The 24,568-nt window shown below is 42.0% G+C and overlaps 4 protein-coding genes, 1 long non-coding RNA gene and 1 other non-coding gene across 9 annotated transcripts; 2 read left to right on the plus strand and 4 right to left on the minus strand.

Annotated features, from left to right (window-relative positions):
* Positions 1-249: 249 nt before the first annotated feature.
* LOC109528408 (uncharacterized) lies at positions 250-1,144 on the minus strand. Its single transcript, XR_002170678.1, has 2 exons — positions 714-1,144; positions 250-634 (listed from the first exon to the last, which is right to left on the minus strand). It is a non-coding gene; the product is annotated as an uncharacterized LOC109528408 (long non-coding RNA).
* A 1,144-nt stretch (positions 1,145-2,288) lies between these two features.
* LOC109528402 (glycerol kinase) lies at positions 2,289-11,669 on the minus strand. 2 transcript variants are annotated; one of them, XM_019890938.1, is made up of 21 exons: positions 11,451-11,669; positions 9,714-9,787; positions 9,538-9,644; positions 9,387-9,464; positions 9,239-9,318; positions 8,446-8,583; positions 8,256-8,365; positions 8,104-8,170; positions 7,937-7,954; positions 6,408-6,443; positions 6,265-6,332; positions 6,133-6,175; positions 5,978-6,058; positions 5,836-5,914; positions 5,673-5,769; positions 5,519-5,603; positions 5,230-5,350; positions 4,601-4,744; positions 4,437-4,523; positions 4,276-4,362; positions 2,289-4,195 (listed from the first exon to the last, which is right to left on the minus strand). In XM_019890938.1, the coding sequence occupies exons 1-21, from the start codon at positions 11,541-11,543 to the stop codon at positions 4,185-4,187; spliced, it is 1,704 nt and encodes a 567-aa protein (XP_019746497.1). In that variant the 5' UTR covers positions 11,544-11,669; the 3' UTR covers positions 2,289-4,184. The 2 variants fall into 2 exon arrangements, with proteins under 2 accessions (XP_019746497.1, XP_019746498.1); XM_019890939.1 differs by lacking the exon at positions 7,937-7,954.
* A 259-nt stretch (positions 11,670-11,928) lies between these two features.
* Positions 11,929-12,000, minus strand: trnae-uuc (transfer RNA glutamic acid (anticodon UUC)). The gene has a single exon. It is a non-coding gene; the product is annotated as a tRNA-Glu (tRNA).
* A 156-nt stretch (positions 12,001-12,156) lies between these two features.
* wbp4 (WW domain binding protein 4) lies at positions 12,157-14,692 on the plus strand. The gene is made up of 10 exons (XM_019890942.1): positions 12,157-12,283; positions 12,444-12,516; positions 12,603-12,665; positions 12,863-12,986; positions 13,072-13,281; positions 13,375-13,442; positions 13,522-13,597; positions 13,694-13,893; positions 13,960-14,180; positions 14,269-14,692. Coding segments are annotated over exons 1-10 (1,236 nt in total). The 5' UTR covers positions 12,157-12,281; the 3' UTR covers positions 14,468-14,692.
* mtrf1 (mitochondrial translational release factor 1) lies at positions 14,689-17,983 on the minus strand. 2 transcript variants are annotated; one of them, XM_019890940.1, is made up of 9 exons: positions 17,479-17,983; positions 17,223-17,314; positions 17,042-17,123; positions 16,240-16,347; positions 15,991-16,163; positions 15,806-15,923; positions 15,598-15,734; positions 15,150-15,248; positions 14,689-15,077 (listed from the first exon to the last, which is right to left on the minus strand). In XM_019890940.1, exons 1-9 carry the CDS (start codon positions 17,867-17,869, stop codon positions 14,952-14,954), a joined length of 1,326 nt encoding a protein of 441 aa, XP_019746499.1. In that variant the 5' UTR covers positions 17,870-17,983; the 3' UTR covers positions 14,689-14,951. The 2 variants fall into 2 exon arrangements, with proteins under 2 accessions (XP_019746499.1, XP_019746500.1); XM_019890941.1 differs by lacking the exon at positions 16,240-16,347.
* A 33-nt stretch (positions 17,984-18,016) lies between these two features.
* On the plus strand, positions 18,017-20,830 carry ccdc122 (coiled-coil domain containing 122). 2 transcript variants are annotated; one of them, XM_019890948.1, is made up of 6 exons: positions 18,017-18,142; positions 18,376-18,485; positions 19,000-19,392; positions 19,473-19,589; positions 19,653-19,726; positions 20,017-20,830. In XM_019890948.1, exons 1-6 carry the CDS (start codon positions 18,118-18,120, stop codon positions 20,105-20,107), a joined length of 810 nt encoding a protein of 269 aa, XP_019746507.1. In that variant the 5' UTR covers positions 18,017-18,117; the 3' UTR covers positions 20,108-20,830. The 2 variants fall into 2 exon arrangements, with proteins under 2 accessions (XP_019746507.1, XP_019746508.1); XM_019890949.1 differs by lacking the exon at positions 18,376-18,485 and having other exon boundaries at positions 18,018-18,142.
* The last annotated feature ends 3,738 nt before the right edge of the window (positions 20,831-24,568 follow it).

Here is a 24,568-nt window from a genome sequence, read left to right on the forward strand (position 1 = left end):
TTTTATCTTGTTGGAGGTGGTGAAGGTCAGCGCAATCAGCATTTTGAGCAGCTACACAGAGTAGACTAGTGCATGTGCAGGCAACTTTGCTTATCCGCAAAATAACTGATCAGCATTCAATAGTACGAACAGTTACTTCCATTTAGCGCTGTTATATGTCAAATTCCCATTACAATGTGCATACAAATGCTTCTCTTGAAAAATATTGTTGTAAATGTACATCAAGAAAGGGACTTAAAATTAAGTTGATTGTAGTTAAAGGTGACAAAATGTTGCCACTGGTTTTATGCTTGACAAACTGCACGTCACATCATGTCTTCTGAGGGAAACTATAATCACAATGTCGCCCGCGACAGCTCGTTTGACACACCTCTTTAAAAACCCACACATTAGTGTTTCATGTGCAAATCATGCTTATTTCATGGCCACAAATTATAAATTCAAATGCATGTTTCATTCCCCATATGAGCAATTTGTGAACACATTATATCTATATCTATGGCAACAATAAGAAAAAACATAGATGGGCTCCCAATGAAACATTTTAGGGTTGCATGATCAAATTGTAATGAAATACCTGACTGAGCTGGTTACTCATCTGCAGCTCTCTTGCAGTGATTAACCTGGATGATTCCTGACCAACCAAAACAAAAGTACATATAATCAATATAAACATAAGGTTCAAAATTGAGCATTTCTTCTTCTTTGCCTACCTTTGCTGTCAAGCGTCCCCTTTGTCCATTCTCGTCACAGCGAGACGAGAAATGAGGAACTAACACCCAAGTGTGCCACACCAGACTACACTTCCTTGTTTGACAGCCACTATTAAACGTGCACGGACCCAGCCACATGACAGGGTTGGACTAAGTACTCTATTGTTTTCAAGGGCCAGATTTGATTTGATTTTATTAAGTGACAGATGACCCTGGTCAATTGGAGACGAGGTTAAAAAAAGTTGATCTGTCTGTAAATTTAAATAATTCTTTAGCCATTTTGAAAAAATAAAAATAAAAATCATGCTCATTCTTTAACTCATTCATTGCCATTCATTTAGAGGATTTTGACCAATCTTCGAAGACCAATCCAATATTGTGTACGGTGGGTATACTGTATAAACATGACGGAACCGACCAAACGGAATTTTAGACTGTTCTTTAAAAAAAATTACTCAAATTATTATTTTGTTTGTAATTTACAGATCAGGCGGCCCGGTAGTCTAGTGGTTAGCACGTCGACTTCACAGTGCAGAGGTACCGGGTTCAATTCCAGCTCCGGCCTCCCTGTGTGGAGTTTGCATGTTCTCCCCGGGCCTGCGTGGGTTTTCTCCGGGTACTCCGGTTTCCTCCCACATTCCAAAAACATGCATGGCAGGCTGATTGAACACTCTAAGTTGTCCCTAGGTGTGAATGTGAGCGTGGATGGTTGTTCGTCTCTGTGTGCCCTGCGGTTGGCTGGCAACCGATTCAGGGTGTCCCCCGCCTACTGCCCGAAGACAGCTGGGATAGGCTCCAGCACCACCCGCGACCCTAGTGAGGATCATATAAGGAAGTTGAATTGAAAATCCTGCTGCGGGTGCCCACACTAAGAAATGGAGGGTTTTGTGAAGAGACATATTTCAAGTAAAACTTCACCTTTGACACCAATATTTGCTGCTTTTATGACAGCTCAATCATATAAACAGTATTCTTCTTATAAAAAAAAACAACAAAAGACAAAAACATTCTGGAAAAAATTATTTTGGTGGCAAATCATGTATTTTCAAGTCCGTATTTACAATTTTAACATTTGCCAAAACTGTATGAACATTATGCTACATACCAGCGTGTGCGTTCACGTCCAATGCTGGAAGCATATTGTTTGGGCGTGTGATAGGATGGAAGCGATCTCGTTTGTGCAAAGGCACACATTACACCTCATATTGTTCAACACCCCACTATATGGTGAGAGTGATCAAATTCAGTGCCAAAAATGTTTTTGCTCATTCACTGAGATGTGGAATTGCCCCTATCAGCACGACACCAACCAGAATCATCCAGTCATCTGAAAAACAAAATCAGTGTAAAGCACTGACCAAACAACTAAAACGGAAATAATTTAATGTAATACTTATATGGGAGGTGGGGGGGTGGGGGGGGCGGGGAGTGGCAGCACTGCCTCCCTTGCCTAACTATCCTTGCTCTCAGTAGCCTACTATCTGTCTGGGCAGCCCAGTGTTGCCAAAGCCATGGGGAAAGAAGCATATTTGCCGTCAGCACAAATAAAAATTCAAAGGAAAGATACGTCAGAGCCAAGTTTCAAGTATTTATGGTTTATGATCATAGTGAAGGCAGACCTGTATTCTGGACACCTAACATGTTGTTTCCATCTGAAATTTGACCATTTTGGGGCCTAGTCGACAATGTTTACCTTTGCTTTCAGGAACACACACAATAAATATTGACCTAAATTCATACGACTAAGTGCTTTATGTTTCACACTTTGGAGCAACACGATTTAGTGGAGCAACAGGATTGATAGTTTACAAAGGAATTCACCTCTGCCCATGCTTGGATTACCATCACTAAAGCCAATGTGTACAGGTGCTCGTCAAAAAAGTTGTATATCATGGAAAAAGTGGATTTATTTCAGTAATACTATTCAAAAAGTGAAACTGCATACATTCATTCCACACAGACTGATACATTTCAAGTTTTAATTCATTTTAATTTAAATGACATGAAAACTATTTTTTTTTAAAAAATCACTATCTCAGAAAGTTAGAATAATACATAAGACTATACAAAGAAATTAGTTTTAGAAATGTTGGCCAACCGAAAAGTATGACCATGAAACATATGTACATGTACAGCACTCAATACTTAGTTGGGGCTCCTTTTGTCTGAATTACTGCAGCAATGCGACGTGGCACGGAGTCGATCGGTGCGTGGCACTGCTCAGGTGTTATGAGAGCCCAGGGTTGCACAGATGGTGTCCTTCAGCTCTTCCGCATTGCTGGGTTTGGCGTATCGCATCCTCTTCGTCACAATACCCCAGAGAAAATCTATGGGGTTAAGGTCAGGCGAGTTGGCTGGCCACTCAAGAACAGGAATAGCATGGTCCTTACACCAGCTTTGGCAATGTGTCCAGGCATCAAATCCTGTTGGAAAATGAAATCTGCATCTCCATAAAACTGGTCAGCAGCAGCAACCATGAAGTGCTCTCAAATTTCCTCGTAGACAGCTGCGTTGACCTTGGAAATTCAGGAAACACAAAGGGCCAACACCAGCAGATGACGTGCCACCCCAAACCATGATTGACTGGGGGAATTTGACACTGGACCTCAAGCAACGCGGATTCTGCGAATCCCCTCGCTTCCTCCAGAATCTGGGACACTGGTTTCCAAAGGAAAGGCAACATTTGCTTTCATCAGAGAACTTTGGTCCATTCAGCAGCAGTCCAGTCCTTTTTTTCTTTAGCCCAGGCGAGACGCTTCTGACGCTGTTTGTTGTTCAAGAGTGGCTTGACACAAGGAATGCGACAGATGAAACCCATGTCTCGCGTACAGTTTTGACAACATTCTAATTTTCTGAGATCGTGAATTGGGGTTTTCTATTACCTGTAGTTTTTTTTTAATTAGTTTTCACACAGTCATCTTAATGAAAAAGAATGAACACTTGAAATGTATCCGTTTGTGTGGAATGAATGTACGCGTTACACAAGTTTCACTTTTTGAATGGTATTACGGAAAAGGAAACTTTTTCATGATATTCAAATTTTTGACGAGTATCAGTATGTGTAGATTCCAAAGAAATAAATATTTCGATTTTTTTTTTCTAATAGGAAAAAATATATACATTAGCTTAGTGCCCACAAATTAAAAGACCATATAAAGTGCTCTAAAAGTACTCAGAGTATCGGGGAAGGGTTTTGGGAACAATGAAGCAGCAGCACAATTCATTTTGTCCAAATATGAATAAAGGATCACAACGACCTGCCAAGTAAGCTCATAAAACAGTAAGAAAAACAGACACTGCATGCATACTCCTACTATAGTTCATGCACAACAAGAGAAATTCAATAGGGGGAAGGTCCCATTAAGTGTCAGTTCAAACAGTCTTTCCTCTTTGTGGAGTGATATTTTGGGGAAAACAAGACATACGGTATTCAACCGGGGGGGTCTTTCTCCTTGCTGGCCACCAGGACAATTAATTGTGTCCTTGAGGGGACACAAAAGAGGTCATCGTAAACTTAACAGATTATTTTAGTGCCCTCGTGATCAGCTAGGCGGACACCAACCTGCAATGTAATTGGCTCCGATCAGCATTAGCATGCTGCCCATGATGTAGAACCCCAGTGGGACACTGCAGAAGATGCTGCTTTCACCTGCGCACAAGATTACAACAATTCAAGACACAGAAAGGAGATTCAAAATCAATAAGCAAATTGAACCACGCAACCATTCCCGTTAGACGGCAGCTCTGTGGTCTCCCAGTTCATGGACTTCTGAACGGCTTTCTTCCAGCGGGCATACCGGAACTCACTCTCTGCCAGACACACGCGAACACGAGAAAAATATCACACGATGCACGATGCAGAGTGGAGTGGACTTCTTCAAATATACCTTCAGGGTTGATCTGAGGCTCAAACTTCTCCGACGTCACTTCACTCAAGTCGTCCGGGTTCAGGCTCCACACGCTCACCCCCTCCGCTGCACCGGCCGCCATCGCTGCGCCCAGAGCAGTGGTCTCTGGCATGGATGGTTTCACTGAGGAAAATAAGGAAACGGGATCATTTACAACTTTCCTGAGCACAATATGCAAGCTAAAGATGCAGAATATACATCATTTGATAAATTTGTATGGGCATACCTTTAAAGCATAATGAACATCTCTTATTAAGTTCTTATGGGTGTACTTTTAACTGTGGCATTACGACCGTCTTCCCTGCAGCGAAAACTCATGCTCTCCTATGGCACCACTAATTATTTGATCTGCTGCTCAAAAAATAAATTAGTAAATTAAAAAAAAAAAAAAAAGGATTAACATGCCACTTTTTCAGTTAACATACGTTGAGTGATGACAAAAAAAAATGACCGAGTGTGTCAAATAACATTCATTCGTGGTGTGTTTTAATGCTTCCATGTAGAATGCTTTTTAAAAATTTCTGCTGGAAAAAAAACATGACTGCAGCATACACGGTTGTCATCAACAAAATGACGATGGAAACATAGAGGGCAAAGGGAAGGCCTACCAACAGGGATGCAGAGTATGTCCGCCTGCAGCTGCATCAGCAGCCTGTTGGATGTCATCCCTCCGTCCACCTGCAGCTGAGTGAGCGGGATGCCGCTGTCTTGATTCATGGCGTCCAAAATCTGCAAACAAATGGAAAAGCACAAATTTCAAGATCAACTTCACACCATACGAAGGGGATGGTCTGTGTCTGTGTGTGAGCGAAAGAGTAGAAGTGAGTCTGAGTGAACGTGTGTGTGTGTGTGTGTGTGTGTGTGTGTGTGTGTGTGTGTGTGTGTGTGTGTTGGCACCTCTCGTGTCTGGAAGCAGACTGCTTCCAATGCAGCGAATGCAAGATGACTCTTGTTGGTAAACTGTGTCAACCCGCAAATAACCCTGTGACACAATGAAAACGTCCATCGAATGCAGTTGTCAGGCCAACTTGTGTTCCAAACTGGGTCCTACCCTCTTGCACTGGGCTCCCAGTAAGGCGCATAAAGGCCCGAAAAGGCAGGAACAAAATAACAACCATAGGATGTCCCAACTGATGCAGCCAACTTCTCTGCACAGAAAAAGAATGCACACATAGGGCAAATAATCAAAGAGACTGAGAGTTCATATGACATACCAAGCTCCTCGGAAGATCCAATGATGCCAAGATTGTCCTGCAGCCAACGGACCACAGCTCCGGCGATAGCCACAGAACCCTGGCGAGAACACCGTGTTGGACAAGGATGCAAATGTAAAAAATACGATTCCTGGTGCTTCACCTCTAATGCGTAGCAGGCGGGTTTGTCTCGACCCAGTTTGTAGGCCACAGTGGTCAGAAGTCCATGGTCAGACATGACTGGCTGCAAAAGACAACAGCAGTTAACCATCGGGGGTACAGTCCAACTTCCAGACATTCGCAGGTCAGTGGCAGCACCTTGGGTCCGGTGTTGCGCAGCAAAAAGCAGCCTGTTCCATAGCTGGAATACATCACAAAAAGCATTGGGAACAGTGCACTTTGCCTAAATACCTTTTCTTTTTCTCCCAGCCGCACGGCGTGTGGACTTACGTGTTTTTAGCTTGCCCGTCCTGAAAGCACATCTGTCCAACCAACGCTGCCGACTGATCCCCAAGACACTGAATAACGAGCAAATGCACGAGCATCAGATATGGAGCAATTTGCATCACCCAATAGAATTGATTAATACTTACCCCTGAAATGGGGATTCCAGAAAGTGCTCCTGATTTCTGCCAAGCAATCACATGTATTTATTAAGTGATTTATTTTTTTGTCACTTGTATAATAAACCACAATTCAAGGTGATAGTGGATGAGACATCCAGGTACATCCAAAATGTCTATTGCTAAAATGCTGAAACATAAGACTAAAGCACTCCATGTGAAATAACGTTGCGCAAATTATGTCACCGCCAACAACATTATTTGACCACATCGTCAAATAACAGATATCGCTATAAGGTGCCTTTGGCGTTCTCATCAGAATTCTTCAGTCATCATGAAAGTATAGCAGAAGAACCAAAGTCTGCGGTCACTCATACCAACACAATGATGTGCAGTTTTAAATGTTCGTCATTTTATAGCAGTTTTCTTCATTTGGCTCCGCTAACTACAGTGTGTAATAAGGGGATAAATGAAACAAAATCATTTGTTTTTACGTGGTTTTGTTCTCCACAACAAGTTGTTTGATCAAATGGGTCATATCTATTTTCATAATGTCACACTGAACATTTTCCATGTATCCCCAAAATTGCTATCCACCCTGTCATTAAGCAGTACAGTAACTGCCCCTCATTTTCAATGACATTACCACCAGCATTTTGTCTTTCTTCAATGGAGTCTGACACTGTGGATTGCTGCAGAGAATTTTTCTTTTACACCGTTTTGTAATTGTCATCAGGTGTAGTTTGATGTTGCGAGGCTTAGCATATTGACTGTCAAAGTCAAATAGAAATTGGTATAAACTTGCAGTGCGCAGCCATGATGCTAATTGACACATTTCTAAATGGAAGGTGCATTTTCTCATGAAATGCTAGCATTAGCCAAAAATGTCCACCCTGTCAGCTAGCTCAAATATTACACTGTTTGTGTGTACATTGTTTGCTTGCAGTTATTATATTGTGTGTGGGATTTGAGTCTACTTTATAGAATGAATATTAAGTTCAATTTATTTATTTTTTTCAGGTGAAACGGGACATCTCAAAAGCACCTTATTGACTAAAACAGCACGGGGAACGGAAAACAAAACTCTTGCAATATATTCACCCTTTTCATTAACTAAAAGCCATAGTACATCAATAAACATATGTTTTTCACTCCACCAATGTCCGTGTGGACATGGCCTCAATATCGTCAATATACTCCTTTGTATGCACAGGGTACTCAGGGTGTGATCAAGGAGTGAAGAGATTAAGGAACGTTCAGGCGATGGGTGGAGCAGAAGCTGGTGAGTGCCGTGTCACAAGAGAAGCAAAGTTGAACAGCCCATTTCCAAACGGCAACATATCAATTGTAGATATTTGTAGAACCAAACAATGTTTGTATCCAATTAACAGGACATATTTTGTCATTTTGCTTCACATAATTTTGGTAGAAAACTGCCTTAGCCACTAAACTATCTGCTCAAAGTTGGAAATGATCTTGTGAGACAGAGTGTAAGCAACCACACAGAAGAAGCAGGGTTTAGCGTGATAAGGAAAGTGGCGAGTTATAATATGACTTACCCAGCTCGAACTTATTTTCTACCAGCGAGAGAGGGGAGACAATGGCACACAAAATAATGCCTAAAAGAGTTTCTTGGTCAATGTTCATGCACTCAGAACAGCTCTGGTTATTTTTCTAGCGGCACAAAATAAATAAATAAATAAATAAACCTGTGATGATGGCTCACCATGAGGCCATAGATTTCAGAAGAGCTTCTCACTCGAGGCAAAATCTCCATTGGAATACCAAAGTATCTGATGGGGATCAAGAAAAAGCATTAGCCTGATGGAAGTATGTACCCAATACGACATGCACAGAGGCAACGAGTAAGTGTCTTACTTGCAGAGCTCTGGGTCCCAGTCCATGGTGTGAATGTTGAACAACATGGTCCGACTGGCATTGGTCACATCTGTGCAGTGAACCCCTCCAGACTTTCCTCCGGTTAAACACTGGAGGATATTTGCACCCAGTCACGCTCAACTTCTTTTAACCCGAAAAAAAAAAAGATAAGTGGCAACAAATGTCTCACCCAAATGAGCCAAGAGTCCACGGTGCCAAACATGGCACGGTGAGAAAGTACAGCTTTGTGAACTTCGTCGACATTGTCCATCAACCAGCGAAGTTTCACCGCACTGAAGTAAGTGCTGATGGGGAGACCTGTTTTATGCTAGATGATGTAAAAGGGTAACAAATTGTGATGGGTTGTATCAATTTACAGGATATAAATGGCCTAAATGTTAGTTTACCATGCACACGTGCATGTTCTGGGTCAATTTTTCAGTAGCAAAAATATCATTATAATAATCTCCGATGTGGCCAGTACCGATACAGGTATCAGTATCAGGCCAATACTGGCTTTTTATTTTATTTTATTTTATGGTATCGAATAGTCAGAGAGGCTGCCGATACCAGCCACTAATATGTTTTTTTAAATTCGAGTAAGACAATCCTCAGCAGTAGTTGCCACTATACTGCGGCAGTTTGACACGTATAATATTTTCCTTTTTGTTTATCTTGGGTCAATTTAGGGCTTGATTAACAAAATAATAATTAAATCATGCTTTTCAATTGGCCAAGAGTGGCCATGATTTAGCAAAAGGAAACAATTTGATGTTACAGGTACGTGATTGATAAATTTAAAGAGCAGAAATTGGAACTTGAAACATCAGACAAAATGTAACACCTTTATAAATTTCATGACATTTGCCTTAACACAGCTAAAATACTTCAAACAAGTATTTTGATTTGTTACTGCAGCAAACATTTTTTCAAATGCTTCCTGGCTGATCACTGGAATGTTGCATGACTGGTTTGGTTTTCACCTTCAGGTGGTTTTTATTCCTCCCTGGTGTTTTGTTGATCAGACTCTCAACTGTAGATTGAGTTCGCAGGTCAAGCCAAACTGAGAAATAAGAGGCAAATACGTTTTCTTGCTCAGGATACACTTTACAGTAATTAAATAAAGGTTACCTATTGCATTGTACAGCGGCTCCCCAGTTTCTTTGTCCCAAACAAGTGTGGTTTCCCTTTGGTTGGTAACTCCAATCGCTGGAAAGAAACAAATAACCGAGTATTATTCATGGGATTTTACAGGAACTGCAAAAGACACAATCCCGCATACCTTTAATATTAGCAATGTCAATATTGAGTTGTGTGAGTTTTTCACATGTGCGCTCCATGCACTCGTACACAGACTGCAAGATTTCTTTGGGGTCCTCCTCCACCCATCTGAGAAGCACAAACACAATTCAGGTCTTCAGAGGGATGCATTCATGGATTATTTAACCACACACTGACCCTTCTTTGGGGAAGCTCTGTTTTATTTCCACCTGGTGATGGCTGAGGAGTTCAGCCGTTTTGGAATTGAACACCTGCCAAAAGAGCACATGAAAGTTACATGCTATATAGTACACGACACTATTTACTGCCCCACTGGCAAATATTTGGATCACTAAGCAGGGCGCATACTCTGTACTTGCAGTAGTAGTTTTGTAGAAATTCAATTCTGATCTGAAAAATTTACCAAAGCATCTGAGAAAAAGGTTTGAGAAATTAAATTCTGATCTGAGAAATTTACCACGGCGACTGACAGAAACTAATTTATCATATTGGTATGGCTTTTAACCTCGGTCAAGCGAATATCGACGTGGAGGGCTGAGTTCACTTTGGCATCTGTGGCATTAGTAAATCCATGGGCGTCATTAGGCCTATTTTAGGGAGGCTTCAGCCTCCCTAAAAATGTCTTTAGCCCCCCTAAATAATTTCATTGCATTATTTAAAAAAAAGTATTATTTATTTTTCCTGTACTTTTGCGAATATATTGCATCAAATTCAACGTAATGTGGCCATTTTAAATTATATTTCGATAACCTGCCATCATTGTGATGTTAAATCTCCCAGGTTTCCTGAACGCAACAGGTGTTGCGTTAGCATTTGACGTGTCTGTCACCATCGCCACATCAAATGCTAACGCAACAACTGACAGTTCATTGCCGAAAGTCAGGTTGAGTCGACAGCATGGATATTCGACAGTTTTTTAGAAAGGTAAATTAAGTATTCAATGCATCCATGCTGGTAAAACTAGTGACTATAGTCCGCTAAAATATCTCCAGTAACAGCAGAAACTGCACTGTAACAAGTGTTCACTTTTGGATAAATTAAGGTGGTGCTTAATAAAAATTAAGCAACATTTTATTATTAAATACATAAATAATCATTACACCAACTCTTTGAGGCAACACCTATTGAGATTTTGGCCTATATAAAATAAATAAATAAATATAAAATAAATACATTTATCAGGCTAAAGACGCACAGAGAGTGAGCCGGGGGCGGGGGGGGGAGCTCTGCTGGACAGGTGAGTCGATCAGATCTCAAAGCTAATTTTACTTGCAAGGCTGTTCCCAAAATGCAATCGGAGCTTACAGTAAGTATTGGGCAGCAAACTTGTGTTTTTCCAAAGTGATGAAGCTTTTGCATCTCATTGTACTAACTTAAATTGCATATCGCGGCAGACATCTCAAAATACATAGTCTTCTGGGGGCTAAGCATATATTAATACATTTTGGTAGAGAGGAATATAGGCCTACTGTCATATAGGTTATGTTATCGGGCATCCTTCTAATTCCCTTGAACAACCAAGATTGAACTTTTGAACTCTTTATAATTTCTATTATCTAGTCCAGTTAAAGTCCAGGGGAGGAAGCCCCATCATAGTAAAGAGGATACTAATGTGATGTGTGTAGTTCTTCATAGCCTCTTCATTTTGCTCTCAAAGTGCACGGAATTGATGGATTTTTAACAGAATGTAGAAAAAAATTCTCCCAGGGGGGCATGCCCCCGGACCCCCCTAAAGGGGCCGTGTTCCCCTTGGGGCTAAGCCCCCCTTGTTCTTGAAACCTAGTGACGCCCCTGAGTAAATCTAAGAATGGATTTTCATGCAAAACGTACAGACATGTGAAACGTACAGACAAGAAATAGGAAAAGAAAAACGAGCGACTGAGCACAAGATGACCCACTTGTGCCCGCACTTACCAAGAACCGTGTGGAGCTGGTGCCCTGGTCGATGGCAGCAACCAGCGGTCCCAGCGTTACGCGGTGTGACGACCCAGCCATGGCGCTGATCATGGGGAGCCCCACAACACCGGAGCCCCGCAGCCAGTTGCTATAATCCGGCTGCAGGGAAATTCAAAAGGAGAGAAGTCGGGCGTGTAGTCAGGCTCTTACATTTTGCGTAGATATGTTCTCGTCGGCGCTTAGTGATGACGTCTCAGCGCTCACGGGTTTTTTTTTTTTTTTTTTTTTTTTTTGCGCAGGGATTTGTTGAGAGCTCTTGAGTAACACGAGACAGGTTATTTTACCGACAGTGATATAATACATTAACACACTTTGGGTCGCTACAAATCTCGACACACATATATGTGAGAAAACGTGGCGTTCGTGTGCTGATTTCAACTAGACAGTACAGTGAAAAACAGTAGGGCAACAATTTTGCTTGGAGACAGAAAATGTGTTCCCATACCGGGAGTCGAACCCGGGCCGCCTGGGTGAAAACCAGGAATCCTAACCGCTAGACCATATGGGAGATGTTCAATGGCGCACTCTCAGTACTTTATAAATGGGCACACACTGTTCATGGTAGGCATATTTCTGACTTAATTAAATGTCTGCTTTTCCCATGGTCGTGTCATACCCGATACAGGTATAATATATATGAAACACCGTGAATGGTAGGCCAAGGACACCAGCGACTTTGTTGTGACGTCATCAGCAATGGACAGAATTGTTCCTGAAATGTGTACAGACTGAGTGTCGTTTTCTTTGTTTTAACTCAATCCTACCTTACAATCACACCATAATACTATAATGTAAGAACCCGCTCTCAAATACTTAACATGTACAGTATAGTAAAATCACCTTGTGCTACGGGTAATTTTCACGGAAGCATATCGATCTATATTGTATTTCGCTACATAGCTGTCAAGGCTACAATGCGTAGGCTGCTAATCCTTTTCCTATTCTGTTTAGGGCTGATTATTGGAAGTCACAACCGAGGAAATTCTGCCAATACTGCAAGTGTTGGATTGCGGATAATAAGCCCGTAAGTGAGCCCCATTTTGTTTGTTTATTGCCGAGGACAGTGTTCATGTGATGGTCACAAGTATTTATGTTTATTTTGCATTGTAGAGCATCGAATTTCACGAAAGAGGAAAGAATCACAAAGAAAATGTGGCAGCCAAAATTTCTGAGGTACCTGTATCACATTTGTCTTGCATTTTGATGGTTACTGGATCAATAAGTGAAACCTATGTGAACTTTGTTGGTATATTAACAACTAAGAAAAATATAGTACTTCAGTTTGCTAGCATCACCCCCATTACTGGCCAGACTGAGCTTGACTTTGTATTGGCTACCCTCAGCTGTCATTTGTCGATCTGTCTCTGTAGATCAAAAAGAAGAGCGTCCAAAAAGCAAAGCAAGAGGACCGTATGTCAAAACAGTTTGCAGCAATGGAGGAGGCTGCGCTGAAGGCATATCAGGAAGACCTGAAAAGGATGGAAATGGACTCTGGTAACAGTGTGTGGCACTATGTTAAAAATACAGACTGGTCATAAAACATCTCTTTTCTTGACTGTAATTGTTTTTTTTGTATCAGGAACTGGTTCTTGTGTCCAAACCACAGTACTGCCACAACCTAAAGCACCACCTGTGGTACTGTGTGAGCCACCACCACATAAAAAATATCAAAAGAAAACTGAAAAACCAAAGAAGTCATCAGGGGAGCAAAACCGAACACAGAGTATGTGTTGGGTTGAAGGACGGACAGATGACGGACACGTGTACTACTATAACACCGTAACTGGAGGTAAAAGGTTTTTTTAAGGGGTATCGCTGGAACATTGATTCTCTGTCCGAATGTCTACTTTGACCTGTGTTTTGTTTTTGTTTTTTGCTGCAGACTCTCAGTGGGACAGGCCTGAAGGCTTCATGACTGGCTCATACTTTGTGCAGCACGGACAGCACAAGGTTCTATAACTACCATATTTTGATTCTAGATTACCCTTTTAATAGTGCAATTCTATTTTACTGTTTTCTTATTCCCTAGAACTCTTCAGGTAGTGCTTGGATGGAAGGTGTCAGCCCTGAAGGATATACATATTGGTACCACACAGAAACAGGAGGTTCGAAATCTATCTATCTAGTTTTCTATTGTACATTTGCTGTCATTGCAAGCAGTCTGTTAATTTGTATCTCGTTACATTTGTCTCATCTCTCAGAGTCTAGATGGGAAAAGCCAAATGACTTACCCCCCACCAATGAAACTCCTAAATCCAGCTTGGCATCTGGCAGTGAGAAAGCACTTCAGGAGGAGCTGACTTCAGGAGACAACGGCTGTAATGAGGTTCAGTTATCCCAGGACGCAGAAATAACAGAACAGCCGACCCTGCCGTCCGTTGTCCCAGAAAATAGATTTAGGGTAAGAACAATTGAGATGGAGAACAGTAATTTACCTGTATTCAAACTTCCTTATGGGCTATTTCAGAAAAGGAAAGCAGAGGGGGAACCTTCAGGAAAGGATGAAGAAGGTCAAACAAGCAACAATATTCCTCAAGAGGATGTTAAGGAGGAAAAGAAAGAGGAGGTCCAAAATACAACCAGTGAACCTGGAATGAAAAAACAGGAAAAGGTGGCAAAAGCTAAGAAGCCAAAATCACTGAACCCGTATGGCGCTTGGGAACAGATCAAGGAGGAGAAGGATCCATAGTATGTGTGCCCTTCATACTTGCTGGAGCTGTTCACCCTTTAGATCATTCGTTTCAGTAACTCGTCTCTGTTCTCTTTTTATTCCCAGCACAATCGTGGACTTGCAGTTGCCCAAAGTAGGAGACGAAGACAGTGCCCCGAAGGAGTTGCCACCGGAACCAAAACCCAAGTTCAAGGAGCGCATCATCACATCACTCGGCGTGGAAGGCGGACCCACCTCATTCAAGAAAAGCAAATCACAGAATGGAAAATCCAGAAGCTTTCGACAAAGAGACTATGATGACTAGACACATTTTTTTTCCATTTTCTGAATTGTAAATGAATTTGCTTTTGTAGTTCAAGTTCATTTTAATGTTGCTCTTGAACATGTACAGGAGGTGAATCAATCAGCTGGCAGTATGTGAGCAGCTGATTGTATGTGAGTGCATAAAGCTGATAAGTGGCCTTGCAGTTTCATAATGACAACTTCAAGGATGCCGCAGTCTAATAAAGATGACGCTTTTGACACAAAATGGTTCCCAAATAGCAATTTTCAGTTTGTCACCAAGAAAAAGTTCTTATTTTCATTATTTTAGGACAAATAATTTAATCACAGGCATAATGAATGTACAGTAAATTGCAAATAACATAAAAAAATATATTTCCACGAGCAAAATCTGCAACTGCAATGTGAAAATAAATATTTGCAGTGTGACTACACCTCATGTCCGGTGTTTCGATATTGATGTTGAACTATCAAACTCCAAACTTGACAGCAAGCTGTGGCGTGAGTCAGTCTGCAGAAGAGTGCACACTGCTTCTGCTGTTCTCCACCAGGTCCAGAAGCGCCTCCCTTTCTGCGTGTTCAAGTACGACACTGATGACATCATCAAGCGCCTCCCTTCCTCGCATGAACTCCTGGCGTGGTTTAGAAGAACATGCAGAAATGTGATAGATGTCGGACCTTGGGTCACCGTTTCTGCAGCTAACCTTAATATCTCTGCAAATGTAGCCAATCCGGTGGTCTGTGACACGATCCTGGCTGAAGTTGTAGGTGCGAATCCTCTCTGACTGCGAGCGCGTTCCCACCTGGTGTGAAGACACACGGCTGGGTGTTAATCAAAATTTACAATCTACCTATAAAATAAGGTGGTTTAATTCCAGCAATTTCAAATGTCGGAAACTTTTCCAAAGGAATTGTTGGGAATAATGCAGGAACTGGGATTTTGAGACGTTGAACTACACTCCTGGAGAGTTTGGTTTGTATCCTGTACATATTATGTTGAGAGAAAAATAATATTATACAATAACTATTTTAAATTTGGTAGTACAAACTTGGAAGGGGCGGGTCTGCCGTTTTGAGGACGACACAGGTTTGTGTATTTTTGCTTTCTTTGCTTGATAATTGTGACAGTATTGGCTTCGGGAGGTGGGTTACCTGCTGCTTCCGTGCCAAATTCTTCTGCTCAGTCTCTTTACCCATCATGCTCTGGTAGAGGCGGGCCTTCAGCATGCGCATGGCAGTTTCTCTGTTCTGCAGTTGAGAGCGGGTCTGTTGACACTCTGCTGTGATTCCTGAAAGGGAAATTTTACAACAGTCGTCAAGAAAAGTCTGGACAAGCTTGACAGCTGTTGGATTGTCATACCTGAGGGGAGGTGAACAATGCGCACTGCGCTATCAGTTGTGTTGACACTTTGACCCCCAGCACCTCGAGATCTGAACGTATCAACACGGAGCTCTTTGGGGTCGATGCTGACATCCACCTGGAGCGCACGTGTTAGCTTTAAACTCAAGTTATTAAAATCGAGAGCTGTTGATGAGTTACTGTACCTCAACAGGCTGAGGCAGAACGACCACAGTCATGGTTCCAGTGTGGATTCGCTGCATCCTGGAGGAAAGGCCCACCTCAGGAATCCTCTGCACACGGTGGGTTCCACCCTCATGCTTCAGATGTCTGTACACATTCTCCCCAGCTATACGTACGGCCGCGTGATGCAAACCACCTGAGAAGGACATGAGAAAAAGCTCAAGGCTCCAGTGTATCGAGTAAAGCAAGCAGAATATATACTGTATACAGACCAAACTCTGCAGGAGTGTAGTTAAAGATCTCAAAATCCCAGTTCTTATAAGCGGCAAAACCCTGGTACATATCAAACATTTCTCTGGTGAATTGCTGACATATGTCACCTAAAAAAAATACACAATTTAAATAAACCTCTGATAGACAGCACTCCGAAAAAATGTTCAGAGTATTCAGGTTTCGGGTGAAATTTCAGGATCAACGTAAAATGCCTCATAACCTTTATGTGGGAATGTAATCTGCTCTTCCCCAATTTTTTGAATGCTCATCCAACTGTTTAATGTTTCACTACAGGAGCTTAACAGCAACATTCACAAATGTGTAAATCGACCAATAAATGTCCTGGTTCAATTAGAATTGTAATGTAAATGGCCCTCTTCATCATGCTATTCACATTTGGACACCATGAGATCAAGATGGCAACTAGCTTTTGATTAACAAGACCTGTAAATGGCCACTGAACTGTCACAGAGTGCCAACAGCAGGTTGTAGCAGAGAAATAAAGTCTCACATAAAGGCACAGGAGGGGACACGCTTGGAAATGTTCAAGGCTCAAACAACTGTTGTGAATTTTACAATTTAGCCTTTGTATTTATGTTAAGTTGTTCAAAGAGTAGTGATGACATGAGCATTGAAAATTTTAGTGAACGTAAAGTTGAGATTATCTGTAAAGGTCAGTACATTTTAGGTTCATACTAAAATTGCACCCAAAAGCCCAATGCCCCTAACTTTTTCTGTTGCGTGTATGTAAATGTTTAATACAGCTATAACTGAACCATAATTGACGTGAAAGTCACAAACCTCCCATTGTTCGTCCTGAAACAACCTCCAGCAGAATGCTACTAGAGTCCAGAGGGTCAATTGGCAAGAGAGCTTTTATTAACTAGAGAGCAAGAGCCAGAGAGAGAGAGGGAATATACTCAACCACACCACTGAATATTCTACAAAAACTTTGATCATGCACGTGCTCTTGCGTCCTTACCTCTTTCTTTAAGCCTGAAATCCTGTCTGCAATAAGCACTTCCTCTTCTTTCAGCAGCTGATCAAACTGTTCATCTTCATCTTTGGAACCAGCTGGGGCAACAGTCAAGAGTAGAGCAAAAGTAATATCATGATATCCAACATATAGTATGAAATAAATGATAACTATGACATTCTCCACAGATTAGATAAAATGCACTGATACTACGAGCAAACATACTACTGCATTTCCCAAAATTATAAAACGGGGTACTTACAATGCAATATGGTATTAATTTCGTCAAGATCTTTCAGGGCCTGTTCAACTTTGTAATAGACATTAGCCAAAGGCAGCAGCTCAGTGTATTTCTTAACCAATGCTTTCCTGTGAGCTTCGCTCAGGTTTGAACGCTGCAACTTGTGCTCAAGAGCTTTGTGGTTGTCCATGAGCTGCCGAAGATACATTTGAACAGAATCGTTTTCGTACAAGCACCCGACATCATTGTGAAGGAGGCTTCTTGTCGTCAATGTAATACAGCGCTGTGCCAGTGCAATCGCATCCTTTTCACCAGTGTGTGCTGAGCTTGTTCTCCACCATCCTCTGTTTAGATTGCTGTAAACTACGCAGGAAAAGACTGCACGCAAGCGACACAAACTACGACAAAACATTTGACAGTGTATTTTTTTGCACACGTGTAATCGATGAGTAAACTAAAAACAGCGTTGAGGTCGGTTTGAACAGAATTTCAAAACAAACAACATGGGAATGAAACCCGGAAGTAGTTTGCGAACTGACGGGTCAACGGTACTAAAAAGCACGCTGGGAGTTGTAGTTTTACTGCTGACACAGTTTAACTCTCCTGGTAATCCTTGGTTCTTAGTTCATTTAGAGAAAGCAAAAACTCACTGATGTTAAAATGTCAAATCCCACCACTTGTACAGGTGGGTGAACAATAGCCAATTGAACACACATATTTTGCAAATTTAATCAATATATTCCTTTTAAAAAAGAGAACGCTTTTCAATGCTAACATCGCTATCCAGCTCTAGCTCTCGTTTTTAACTTATAATTGTAATTTCTGTTTGTCCAAATATGAGCTTGGGGTTGTACCTTTCATCCACAATTATATGTTTTGACGAAAAAAAATGATACTTTGTTCCTATCTGACCTTCAGGATCTCAGAGTCAATTAACAGTAGGCCAAGCTCTGGAAAATATCAGCCAACGTGACACCACTGAGTTTGAAACTCTGCAAAAAGACCAAGAGTCTCTCAGCTCCCTACAGGTTCACCTTTAATTTTAACAAAACATTTAAGGATAGTTTTATTTTTTTTTCTCCCCTCACTATTTTCTCCCATGCGGCACGGAGGTCTCACAGTGGAGAGATGCAGGGTTCGATTCCGGCTCCGACCTTCCTGTGTGGATTTTGCATGTTTTCCCCGTGCCTGCGTTGGCTTTGGCCGGGTTCTCTGGTTTCCTCCCACATTCCAAAAACATGCATGGCAGGCTAATGGAACACTCTAAAGTGTCCCTAGGTGTGATTGTGAGCCCGAATGGTTGTTCGTCTCTGTGTGCCTGCGATTGGTTAGCAACCAGTTCAGGATGTACTCTGCCAATTGCGCGAAGACAGCTGGGATAGGCTCCAGCACGTCCGCGCCCCTCGTGAGGATAAGCTGATTAGAAAATGGATGGATGGATCGATGGATTTTTGACCCAATCGCAGTAAATGGAATGCATAATTTTACTTCCAGTGAAAGAATATATACTGTATGTGCATAAATGTTGAATGCCTTTGACAGGTGACTCTATCGGATGTGCAGAAGAAAAGCGACGAGGCTGAGAAGAAACTGAGACATAAAGCGAGAGACCTCCTTATTGTGGAAGATGACATGATGCATTTAGAGCAGGAAATGCAGGCAAGACGTGACCACTGTGCCTCCATCACAGTGGACAAGGCAAAACTCCTGGAGCAAATAAGTGAGGAAGAGGAGACGGCCTGCATGGCACGGGCTCAGTTTGACATTTATCGAAGAAAAATGGTGAGCCACAGGCAGGCAGTTTTGCGCAAGATGGACCATACTGATGCTTGCAAAGAGGAGAAGACAACCCTTGTCGAAAAATTGAGGAAGTTTAAGGAGGAGCTGAAGGAGGATTTAGAAAATCCACATGGAATCAAAGTGCAGTCAGAAAAGGTAAATTTGTAACCATGGGCCTATGACCACCATGTTTACTTCCAGACAGCTGTACGAAAGTCTGGATTTTATCTCGACAGAGAGAGATTGAGGCCCTGACAGTGGAGATTGGAGAGTTGATGGAAAATATAGCAGAGAGGAGGGAAAGTCTTCAGAAAGAGTTGGAGAGCCATGTCCAGTTAAAGCAAGACATTGAGGTATGGCAAAAGAAACTTTCAAAGCTGCTGAATGTATTTAATGATGTGTTTGCACTGTCTTAGGGGCAAACCAAGCGCTTTAATGCCATCATCAAGCACCTTCACTGTCAAATCAGCAAGGCCCAGGCCTCCCACAGGTAAAGACGAAGAGGGCCATTTCATAATTTTTTAAGTAAAAGGCAGCGGGACATCTGGGTGGCAGAAAAGGGATGACCTGAACTTTTATTTTGGGGCTCTATTTGGGTTTTTTAACAACCACCCCACCACAGCCCCATGTCTTCTCATTTTTCGTTGAAAACGTGTATTGGAGGTACTGCTCCATATTCCCTGTGAATAGCCACAGTCCGCTGCATTGTCTTTGCCTATGTGGTGATAAATTGTTTTACGGTTGGCCCCATGGAGATACATCTGTCCCTGATCTATGCAGGCTAATGTCCAAAGAAATCTACCACATGGAGAGACAGAAAGTTGAGCTTCAAAGGCAGCTGGGATCATCAAATGACTCTGATCAGTGTTAAAGCAACAAGAGATACAGTACATTGCGGCATGGCACACTGACAAGTCATGAGTTGTTGCTACAACAAGCCAGCAGAGGACAGCAGTGTCAAATAAACGTGTAGCTATATAGCCACAACCCCAATGGGAATGTACAATATTCCTTGTTCAAAAAGCTACTAGCGCGAAGTGTCTAAATATAGTGTTTTGAACCGTTTGTAGCATACTGTTTTACATTAATATTTCCGGAATATGTTTTGCATTTGGACGAATTTAAAGAGACAGTCAGCAGGATGTTTTTCGGCCCACCACCAGGCCAGCACCTCCTCCGAGTTAGTTCATCCTGGCCACAACAATCCGAACAAAAGCTTCAACTGTAGATATGTTTTGGTACACACTGTTCCAGCTTCCGCCTCAGTGGCTCGCCTGATGCTCGCTGAAGTGACATTCCCACTGGAGGCTAACAAGGCGAGACTGGGCCTCGTCGACCATATCTCAAAACGAAATAGCAATAATTGGTAGAAGGAGGTAGCATTGCTGCACACTACAGTGTGCTCTACTCATCATAACTGTTATGTATTTTGAAGTATGGTTTCTTTGTCCTCTGGTTTTCTGGAGTAAACGTACAATAAAGTTTCAGTGCTACTCTACTAATGAACATTGTATTCCTATAATTTCATGGTATTCCAGTGTTGAGAAGGGACATAAACATGGAGCGATGGTGAAAATGCTCCAGTGTAATTGTTCATTTCGGAGAAGTTTTAATGTAACACATTTAAATCAAAAGCATTATCATTTTCGTATAGAGATGATGTGTGCCTTTAAGGGGTGTAGCCTTGTGAGTGACCTCACAAACTTGGAGTCAGTCTGGTTGGCCTTTTACCATGCAGTTTAGCTTTTCCTCCACCTCCCTTCCGAGTGTTCTCATTTTGCATTTGTGTGTTTGACTGTCCCAGTCACTAAATGACTGAAAGTGCATCGACAACTACGGCTCTCTTTTTTGAAAAACGTACGTTTTTGGGGGGAAACTTCTCATGGCAGTGTATCTAAAACTGATGTGTAATTCAAATTTGGGCTTGCTACACAAAGCATAACAATCAATCAAGCGAAGTCTCATAACCGGAAAAACAAGTCTACACTATGATATCATTGTAAAGGTACAACTGTCTGTGTGTTTCATGGCTCATGTTTAATCCGGGCCTGCGGATGTTCTGATAGCGAGCACAAGCCGGATGAGCATGTGTTTGTCAAAACCAGCACTTTATGTCCAGATTGTGCTGGAACATCCTGGACTTCTCACAGATTGAAGAGTGGTGGTGGTGGGAGTGGGTGGATTGGGTGTGCTTTGTCATTTTGTATTGCCTCCAGTGAAGATGACCTATATATCAACTCAGCATGTGTTGATCTACATCACAGATGTCAAACACAAGATCAGATCTGGCCCGCCACTTCTTTTTATGTGAACTGCGAAAGCAAATCAAACATGTCAACTTCCATGATGCTTGCTACAATCTGTATCAAGATTTCAAATTCTCATATGTAATGAGTAAGAGATATTTTGTAAGCATTTTCTTGTTACCAAAACCCTCATTACAGTTACTCAAACAATAATTGAATACACCGTGATTCTTGGTTTCTTCATATAGTTTCAGTAATAACCACGGGAAACGGTAATGACAAAAATGAGTTTGACATCTCCATTGTGTGGATTAAGATTGAAAGACTGACCACTCAAGGCTTTATAACCTCCACAGGGTCAGGGAAGTATTTAGCTGACCATTAGGTTTTTTTTTCTTTACTTTGGTCTACTTTTCAGGGCATTGTCTCCTACAAGTACCTGGGTGTTCTTCTCAACAATAAACTAGACTGGTCTACCAACACGGACTCTCTGATCACGATGGGACAGAGCCACTCTTCCTACTCAGAAAACTGAGGTCTTTTGGAGTTCAGGGGTCACTCCTTAATACCTTCTATGACTCTGTGGTGGCTTCAGCCATTCATTATGCCATAGCTTGCTGGTCAGGCAGCATCTCAGCCCAGGAGCGAGATAGAGAGACTGGACCGACCGGTCAGGAGGACCAGCTCTGTCCTGGGCTGCTCCCTAGAGACTCTGGAGGAGATGGGCAACAGGAGGATGCTAGCTAAGCAAAAAAGCTATGATGGACAGACCCTCCCACCCCCTCCAGTCCAGTCTGACAGCACTGGGCAGCTCCCTCAGCCAGAGACTGATACGCTCGTTCCTGCCGATTGCTGTCAGGCTACTGAATAGATGCACCTGAAAACCTGGACTCACCCCCACTCACACATTTTAAATAACACAGCCACCTTATGCAGCATATATGCAGTTGAATATGTGCTTATATTTTATATTGCATCCTGTACTGTGTGCAGTTCATTTTTAACATTTATTTTGTGCATGCAAATACTTCATATTTTTCTACTTTCTTCCCTCCAAATTTTGCTGCTGTAAATTGCGAATTTCCCCATTGTGAGAAGGTTTTCATATCTTATCTTACACATTTAAAAAGTTGATGCACACAAGACTTTACAGGCATCATTTTGATCGTATACTTGATATTATACCTGCACAAAGATATGCTACTGACACAAAAATAGAGGAAGCAGTGAAAGGTGACCTCATGAAGCCAATGTTTATAGTCACGTGCTTTTGTGGTGGGAGTCACAGAACAGGAAAAACTCAAAAGACAAAAAACTTTTTTGGAAGCCTTGAAAATGATCCGCGCTTAGTCTGAGTCAAATGACAAAAGAGTAATGCTAAATACTGAGAGGAGGCTGTGTAGTCTAGAGTTCATTTACGTAGTTCATACATGATTACAGAACAAATATACTTTCGGGGAAAGTCGGCGTTTGTTTTACTTGTTTGGGTTGAATTATCTGTCCACAGAGCACATGCACTCTCTCACCTGGCAAACAAGTCGCCGGTTGCTTTGAGAGATTCTCTGAAGGGCATTGCAAGTTCCTGTGGATGTGTCTGTCACGAAGTGCAGGCAGGCAGATGCCATCCAGATGAAAAGGACAGCGTTCGATTAAGGCGAGGGCATTTAAAGATGCTTGGTGTTTCATCTCTTCCTTACTTGCACCCAGAAACAAAGATGAGGCAGCAGTGAGTCATAAAATTCGATCTGAGGTTCAACTGAAGCGGACTCCTGTATACACGTACGGATTTTTAAAAAACAAAAGTAGTGAAAGAATAAATGCAAATTTCTACGATAACTGTTTCTGATTCTGTAATTAAAAATAGGGTGAGGCTTAACACACAATGTTAAGTGTTTTAAATATATGAATGTCAGCCCCTCTGCTGCTTTCCGAGCAGACATTAGCATTAAGCATTTGTCATTCATCACTGATATTAATACAATACATCTTTATTTGTATAGCGCTTTCAGATGATGAATGATCTGACATACTTAACATGAAGAAGTCACGCAGAGGCAAGAGAGTGCATTGCCCAGGTGCGAGACAAAAAAAGTACTTACTGTACTATACCTGCAATGGAGCAAATGAAAATGGTTTATTAGTGTCTGACAGCTTATTGAATCATTTTGAAAAGATCTGTAGTTCATAATTTGACCTACACGCTTATTAATATGTAAGGGTTAAATATCAATTGCCTTCAAAATGTCACATTTACATCCTGTCATCATCAGGTTACTTGAACATGATTCTGTCCTCCAGCGAGACGTCCCACTGACGCCTGGGTGGAGGTCAGGCTATTTTTGAGGTGGCAAGGTCGAGACTTTCTTCCTCTATGTGCGGACGCCAAGAAGAACATTTTTTTAAAGATGGCAATGTGACACAGCGGCAAGCAACTCGGCATATTTGCATATAACAGGTCTGCTTTGCCCTTAAGTGGCTCACGCGCTTTTGCAGAGTGGCAGCAACTGCGGATCGAAAACAACCAACGCATCAGCTATCTTCGAGCGCTCGGCCCAAAATATCAGACGTGATGAACTGAATCACACTAATGGGATTGTCACACAGTTCGGAGCTGACCTCGATATCCTTATTTGACATTTTAATTTTGCATGGATCAGTGCAGTCATACGGGATATACTGTAACATCCTCAAAAGCTCATTTAGGATCGTCTACCAGACATTATATTTTTATGCGACACGTCTGTCAGCTCAAAGTCAGGCTACATTTGTGTTGTCTGACGTCGGCATTAAAGTGACTGAGCATTTCCTGTCCTTCATGACAATGAGTATCGACCTTTTCACCATGACGCCTCACATACTTCTGGATGGAAAGAGGCAGAGCGATATCCGATGGCACCACTGGTAAACAAACCCTTCCCAGTCAGCAAAATTGGTCTGGCCCAGCTCTGGCGCGGACACGGCACGACACTCGGCCCACACACCGCAATGAATGACGGTCCTGCAGTGGCCCGGGTCCGGCATCCATGATCCGGGCCGCATTCGGCCCGGATCTGAGCCGCATTGTATAACCATATCCGGCCCTACTC

Source organism: Hippocampus comes, unplaced genomic scaffold (assembly GCF_001891065.2).
Source record: "Hippocampus comes isolate QL1 unplaced genomic scaffold, H_comes_QL1_v1.1 scaffold174, whole genome shotgun sequence".
NCBI classification, from domain to species: domain Eukaryota; kingdom Metazoa; phylum Chordata; class Actinopteri; order Syngnathiformes; family Syngnathidae; genus Hippocampus; species Hippocampus comes.